This window comes from Acomys russatus, chromosome 4 (genome assembly GCF_903995435.1).
Source record: "Acomys russatus chromosome 4, mAcoRus1.1, whole genome shotgun sequence".
In the NCBI taxonomy this organism is placed as follows: Eukaryota; Metazoa; Chordata; class Mammalia; order Rodentia; family Muridae; genus Acomys; species Acomys russatus.
The window spans coordinates 48,052,599-48,060,701 of record NC_067140.1 but is presented as its reverse complement, the minus strand read 5'-3'; the positions used below and the strand labels follow the sequence as shown (position 1 = coordinate 48,060,701).

General features: G+C 34.9%; 1 protein-coding gene across 1 annotated transcript; it reads right to left on the bottom strand.

The window, feature by feature from the left end:
* Nucleotides 1-6,773: 6,773 nt before the first annotated feature.
* Nucleotides 6,774-7,709, bottom strand: LOC127188414 (olfactory receptor 4F21-like). Its single transcript, XM_051144879.1, has one exon. The coding sequence runs from the start codon at nt 7,707-7,709 to the stop codon at nt 6,774-6,776; it is 936 nt and encodes a 311-aa protein (XP_051000836.1).
* Between the last annotated feature and the right edge of the window lie 394 nt (nt 7,710-8,103).

Here is an 8,103-nt window from a genome sequence, read left to right as displayed (position 1 = left end):
TTCTATTTCTATTTTCAGGTATGAATGGCTTATTCATTTCCTTCTCCTATTTGTGTTTTACTGTATTTCTTTAAGGGATTTTTTCATTTTATTTATTATTTATTTTTTGATTGGAATATTATTTTATTATATATATATATTAATTTATTCATATTATACCTCAATTGTTATACTATACCTTGTATCCTCCTATTCCTCCCTCCTTCCTGCTTTCCTCCTACTCCCTTCTCCTATGACTATGACTGAGGGGGACCTCCTCCCCCTGTATATGCTCATAGGGTATCAAGTCTCTTATTGGTAGCCTGCTATCCTTCCTCTGAGTGCCACAATGCCTCCCCTTCCAAGGTCATATGGGGCACCATTATATACATCAAATGTATAATGCAGGGTTTTTGTATGCAGTTGTATAAAAAAAAGTTATGTTTAGCAAAGCTATTAAGTATAAAATGTATTATAACTATATCTTTAGAAGAATATGATACTCTTCTGTTAGATTTATATATTCCATATCATAAAATCATATATTAAGATGTTATGTTTCTCCCAAGAGAGGTTATTCATTAAGTACATGTGATAATGACATGCCATAATCAGCACACTACTATTGTTCTTACGAGTGAAGAGATTATATGAACTCTTTCTTCATCTGACTCAGTGGCACATTGCAGGGAGTTATCATATCATGCTCAGTTTTCTGTAGTTGACTTCAGAAATTCAAGTTTGATCAAAAAGTATACTACGGTTCTTACTATAAGTGATTAGAGGAGACTGTCTGATGTACATTAAACAAATACCTATTAATACAGATAAATATAACAAAGAGCTCAGTTATAGAGTGAAGAAAAGAATTCTTTTCATTATATACACACTATATACATATACACATTGCATATACATACACATATAAATACATTATGTACATATGACATATATGCATATATTTAATACACTATGTTGTAACTTAGTTAACATTTCTGTATGTGTTGTGACAGTTGTATGGCCCAGTGAGATGTATTATCAGGAAACATAACTTGTTCCAAGCCTGATGATCTGAGTTATGTCATCAAGCTCAATTGAATTCCGTATGGTAAAGGGGGAAATGAGTCCTTCAAGTGGTCTTCTAGCATCACACATATGTTATTGTATTAATACATGTAAACACATGCACATACAGATGGCTACATTCATGTGACGAGGCACACACACATAACTATAGTACTTTTTTTGAAAAGGAAAACTGATCTTTTCAGTAGTTTTATAGTTGTGTATACACATTTAGACAACCATCGTTGCATCTGAAAATGGCAGCAAAGCCAATGATTGTCTCCCAGACTCTCTTTTGGTACTTTATTGTCAACCCACACCACACCTATGACTCAGGAAAACAATCTTATTTTAGTTTGTATAATTTTACTTTTATTTTTAAATCCATTTATTGTATATACTTAAAGTGAACACTATCATGTTTTTATACACATACATATAGTAAAATTGAACATTAGTATTTTACATGGACACTGTTGGTGCTTTAAAAAATATTTGAAAATCTCTTCAGCCCCTCATCATTTAATACTGCTCTTTTAACAGTAATTTTAATTCAGTACATTATTTTCTTCAATTATTAGCTATATAAACTGTGAAATTATATATCTTTTCATATTTTCTCTCTGATCTACTATTGATAACCTCAGATCTACTATTTCCCCGTTTGTTAAACTCTTTAAGTCTATGTATACACATATAAGCAGACCTTATATTTTTTCTTTGTCTAAGGAATTCATTTAGCATAATGTTCTCCACATTCATTACTGGCATTATATGTGTCTTTTTCGAACAGCTTGGCATAATATTTAATCAATGTATTCTATTTACTACTTATATTATTTATTTCATATTTAATAGTATGTATTCCACCCATCATATCTGTATCACATATTTAGCCCTTACCTAGTAATCATTTAAAAAATATTGACAGGAAAATTTGCTCTCCGTATTTCCCAAAGCTAAATTAAACTCACTATGTAGCATAAGTTTACATAAAATACACGACAATCATTTTGCTTCAGTTCCCAGGGTGTTGAAATCATGGGGGTGAACCACGTTATCCAGTATACCAAATTCACTTCAAATATTTATTTCATTTTTATGTGAGTGTTTGTCTGCCTGTATGTATATTCACCATGTATGCTAGTGCTTGCAATGGCCGAAGGAGGACATGAGGTCCCCTGTACTGGAATTGTATATGGATATTTTGTTTGTTTGTTTGTTTGTTGTTTGGTTTTTTGAGACAAGGTTTCTCTGTGTAACCTTGGCTATCATGGACTCACTTTGTACACCAGGTTGACCTCTAAATGACAATGTTCTGCCTGCCTCTACCTCCTGAGTGCTAGGATTAATGGCTTGGGCCACCCCTGCAGTGCTTTTGAATAGCCATGCAGATGTTGCCTGATCCTCTGCAAGAGCAGCATGTGCTTTTAAATGCTGAGCTATCTCCAGATCTTTATCACTAAAGGGATATAGAATGATTCCATAACACAACTATCGCAATATTATCTCCATTAATATGAGATTATAGATATGTTAGATGTATGTTTCATTTTTAATGCTTATTTAACAGATAATTTTGAGTTTATAGTAATTCTAGTTTTTGGTCTCTCTGTGTATATATATGTATGTTTTCATATGTATTGGCACAGGTGTGGGTGTCGGTGCACACTTTTGTGTGAGTACCACTATGTGTAGAAATGAATTTGACATGGTCTTTTTTCTTTGGACACTTTGTCTCTTAGACATTGAGGCAGGGTCTCTTGTTCAACCTGGAGCTCACCATTTTGGCTCAGCTGACTAGACAGCTTATTTTGGGGATTCATTCTCTCTACTTTCTGCATGCTGTGCCCTTCCTGGATATTTTCTTAGAAATAAAGCAGTTCTTTTTAATTTTTGTAATTTTATTTATTCTCTTATTAATTATTCACTTTACATTCTGATTATCACCCCTTTCCTCCTCTCCTCCATGTCCCCCTCGCTCTCTTTTCCCCCATCTGCCCTCCCCTACTCCTCAGAGAAGGGGAGCCTCCCCCTGCCCACCCATCTCCTGAATCTTATGTGGGTTTGAGAACATGGTCTTCGCTCATATGTAGCAAATACTTTATCTGCCTTGCCATTTCCAGATTATCAGTAGTTCTTATTGTAGTGTTGGAGAAATTCACACATTACTATCTACATTGGTTTTACAAGTTTGTATTCATATCAGCAAGTTAAAAAAATCATCTATTCATGGTTTTACCATAAATGATGTTTATCATTGATGACAATAAATATCTGAGGAGATATAATGTGTTGTTCCACCACAGCTTTGGCGCACATACATAGTCACGTGATAGGGTCTAAGTTTCTTCTACCTGCTATTGTGGGAGCAATTTCATTGTGTTAACTTTTTTCCATTTTATGCATGTCTATTTATCTACTTCCCTCTTCAGTACATTAGGGTTGCATCTAATCTATAGTGTTTAGGAATCAAGCTGTGTTAATGGTCATGTGCTTGTCCTACATACAGATTCTTTTCTATTCAGGTAAATGGTTAATAGTGAGGCTTCTGTGTTAAATTGCTTACTGTGTATTTAATGATTTTTCTCTTTTTAAAGAATGATGTTTATAATATGAGATTAATAGCCCGTATAAACTTTAGGAAAGTTTTCCAAGTATATTTACTAAAGTGCCTTAAATGTGATGTCTAATTCTATATAGGATAAGCATAATATATATATATATATATATATATATATATATATATATATAATGTTTATACCCAAGACACATCTCAATCTCAATAGGAGGAAAAAATCATTTATTCTAAAGCCAAAATATTGGTAATCATGGCCCAGGACCACAGCTCCAGGTTGCCTAAAATCTGTTCCAATATGATAATATTTTCATGAAGTGTTTATAATAACAAAACAAAAGGGAGTCATATAATTGGAGCATAATTACCACACAGTAGTGGGAACATCAGGTGGATAATATTTCTAATAATTGTCTAATCTATTGTCTGATGATATATCATTTATTTTTAGTTTTGTAAATGCTAAAGGTCTTTTTGTACCTTAAAACATTTATCTAATACATAGCTGGATTTTAGGTCAATAACAGAAGTGGTCCATGAATGGCTATTAAGTTTTATAATGATAGCGAAACATAATTTGGCTCTGGACTGGTAACATTCTAGCTCTCGAAACTAATTGATGTTCTAGTAAGCCAATAATCTTTGTAGAATATGTTTTTTAGATTTATTTGGTTTCAATTTGTGTGTGTGTGTGTGTGTGTGTGTGTGTGTGTGTGTGTGTGTGTGTGTATATTTGTATACACGTACCCTAGGTCTGATTCTCTGAAGCTGGGGTATCTCAGTGGGAATTCAGGGTGCTGAGGTATTCTTAACCACTGTGCCATCTCTATATCCCATAGTTTTATAGAGTCTTTAACACAGACATGGATATTTCTTTTTTCCCGTAAGGCATTTAGTTCAAACCAGCAATCTTTCAAACAAAGCCTAGCCGAAAGATGATGTGTTTGACACCTGAAAAGAAACAAAGACAGTTCCAGATGTTGGACGACACGGGCTGTAGGCACAAAGCATAGATCACATATTAAGCATGACTGCTGTCTTGTGAGTCAGAGTGCCTCTCCCCTTCTCCCACTTCAGAAATCTGCAGCATGTACTGGGTCTTAAAGTGCACGCAGCCTGCAGTCCTAACCCAGAAGCTATATCCAATTTTAAAGGAAAGATTAAGTTTTCCAATGGAGTCTCCCTGGGGAAATACACTACCCATAAGGGTAAGCCACACGCCCAGCAGTTGATGGTCAATAGAAAACGAATTCTACTGCATCTATGGATATTTTTTTGGTTTTGTTGCCTCATAATGTCATGTCATGGATATAAAAATATATTATTTATTCATTCATTAATTCATTGTTTTTTGATAAAGCTCAATCTTTATTCATGACAAAAGAAGAGAAGGAGCATTGTTTACCAAAAAGAAATCTGTAGTCAACATCATATCAAATTATGAAAAACTGAAAACATTTCCTTAACATGACACTAGATGCCATCCCATAATTTAATACATTCCTAGGAGTCTTTTCTTCTCTTTTTAAAAAGTTATTATAATTTATTCAGACTATATCTAGATTGTATCACCTCACTCTTCATTCATTTCTTTAATCCTATAGGTTTGGGGTATATATTATGGCTTCTAGTTTTGTGTTTTTAGGGGAATCCTGAATGTAGGAATCAGTGTTCTATGCATCTGTATCTGTTTTTTATAACCTTTCTTTGGATGTTTTATTTCTTTTTTGCCAAATTTTGACGTGTGTATTTTATTGTATATTATATTGTGTTATGTTATATTATATTATTATCCCTTAGATGCCTGTTTGTTTTCAAGTGTGAGATGGAAAGGGAATGGACCTCAACGGACGGGGAGGGGGGGAGGAACCGGGAGTAGAGGGGAGGAATGTATAGTCAGAATATATTATGTAAAAACAATTTCAGTAAAAGAAGATAGTTACACTGCATCATACTCAGTAACATGAAATGCCCTCCTGAGGCTCCTGCTATTCCGTGTGGTGTTATTAGTATTTTTTATTCTTTCAAATATGAAGACCACCTCAGTGCTCTTTTTGTCAAATATTCCTTTCTTCCCTTGTGCCTCCTTATATTCCTTATAATATATATATATATGTGTGTGTGTGTATATATATATATATATATAGGCTATGTTGGGCTTTATCTAGAACTTTAACCTCAAACTTGGATGTCAATTCTTGACCCAGTAAAAGTCAGATGATTTGCATTTTGTAGGGCATGGTATCTAATTCTGGTATTTATAGTATTATACTGGGCATTTATTTGCTGGGCCATGCTCATGAATGAAAGATTGCTGTCAGTTGATAGTTTCTAGGGACTCATACAAAGTTGAGACTGGATCTTATTCAGATGATAGAATTCTCCATGCCCATGTACCAGTCAGTGTCACATGGTTACAGTGGGAAGACTTCATTCGTAGTTCATTAAGTTATCATACTTCAGATGATCACCTTCACTTTACTTGGTTATTTTAGTTTAGTTATCAGCAAATGGGATTCACCACTTTTCTAGATTACCTAAAGTGCAGAGAGAATATTTCTAGGAGACAGATTGTATACGATAAGAAAATAGTGTTTCAAAATGAGTAACAATTCTGCACACCTCATCTTACGATGGAAAGAATTCTATATGACAGCGTTGCCCCTAGAAACTGTTGAGATATCACTTTCAAATAATTACTCCAATACTTCTCTGAATGGGCTGTTCATGCTCAGATATAAACTCTGTGTTCTTTTTGAGAGAACACAACTTTAATAAGTAGAAAGCTAGTCCTAAATACAGAACCAGTAATTGTGATGATTCATTTACTTACCCAAACAAATTTTGAGTTCATTTTTGAATATTATAGGATGTCATTAAATCTTTTGTTGTGTTAAAGTTATCAAAAGCTAGATAAGAAAACACCGTTTTTATTTATCCATAGTGCTTTTTATTTCTTTTAAGAAGTACATACTGATGAAGTATTCTAACTTTTCAAGGGGACAGGACCAAGGCATTAATAGTTTGTGGGAATGGATATACATTGTGAGGTAGATGAAATCTGCAATTGTCAAGGTGATATAGCATGTGCCTCAGGGAACCTTCCAATGTAAGGTTGGATGTACTTTCGGAGTTCCTGCACAAGAAGAAGTTAGCAAAATCTGCCATAATCAACCCTTTTGCATAATCTTTGAATTGCTATTTTTATATCTTTGTTCCTTAATGTATAGATGACAGGATTCAGGGCAGGTGTTATAGCAAAGTCAGCAATAAACAGGTATTTGTCAATTGATGAAGTGGGGAATGGCCAAACATAGAGAAACATGCATGGAGTAAAAAAGAGAAGGACCACAGTGATATGAGCTGACAGAGTGACAAGCGCCTTGGACAAGTCCCCTGAAGACCGTTTCCAGACTGTGACCAAAATGAAGACATAGGAGAGGAGAAGCAGGAAGAAGGTCCCCATGCTCATGAAGCCACTGTTGGCAGCAATGACAAACTCAAACTTATCTCCATCTGTGCATGCGAGTTGTATGATTCGAGGGAAGTCACAGTAAAAGCTGTCCACTTTGTTAGGACCACAGAAAGGCAAGTTTACGACAAAAGAGAGCTGGGACAGGGCGTGGATAACCCCAGTGACCCAGCCAGCAACTACAAATGAAATGCATATTCTAGGGCTCATGATGCTCAAGTAGAGCAGAGGCTTACAGATGGCTGTGTACCTGTCAAATGCCATGGCTATGAGCAGCACCATCTCCACTCCTCCCATGATGTGGATGAAACATATCTGAGTCATGCAGCTGTGGAAAGAAATGACTTTGTTTTCTTTCAGAAGGTCTGAGATCATCTTGGGCACTGTGGTAGAGGAAACCCACACATCATTCAAAGACAGGTTGGCCAACAGGAAGTACATAGGTGAATGTAAGTGAGAGTCAGCAATTACTAAAATGACAATGAAGAGATTTCCCAAAAGGATTCCTACATAGAGCATAAAGAATGCCACCATGAGAAAAATTTTAGTTTCCCAAGAACTGGAGAGTCCTAGAAGCACAAACTCAGAAACCATGGAGTCATTTAGTTGATCCATTGGTGTGAGCAGTTCAAGTCACTTGATGTGAGAAAATGATGAAAATTTGTAGCCAATGGTAGAAGAGGATAGTTTCCAATTATAGCACTCTGTTATTACCTGGATTAAAAACCAAAATAAAACTCCCCTCAGTTGACTAATAATAGAAAAGAACCTGAAAAATATTACACTTATGAGGATCGTACTTCTTAAAGAAACAAATGTGAATATGGTAGAGGGAGACAAATGGGTTCTTCTGTTTTATTCCATGACCAGAGATTTTGTTGTAGTAGAGTTACCTAGTAGTATTTCTAAATATTTTCTCAACTCTTTCTTCGATTATGTTTTCAATGCCCAATAACCTCAGGTGACAAAAAAATATTGATAAAATGTGCTTTGGGACCACTTTGAAAAT

What these genes read in the sequence shown, in the direction of transcription:
- LOC127188414 (XM_051144879.1), bottom strand. Translation starts at nt 7,709, where the DNA reads ATGGATCAACTAAATGACTCCATGGTTTCTGAGTTTGTGCTTCTAGGA.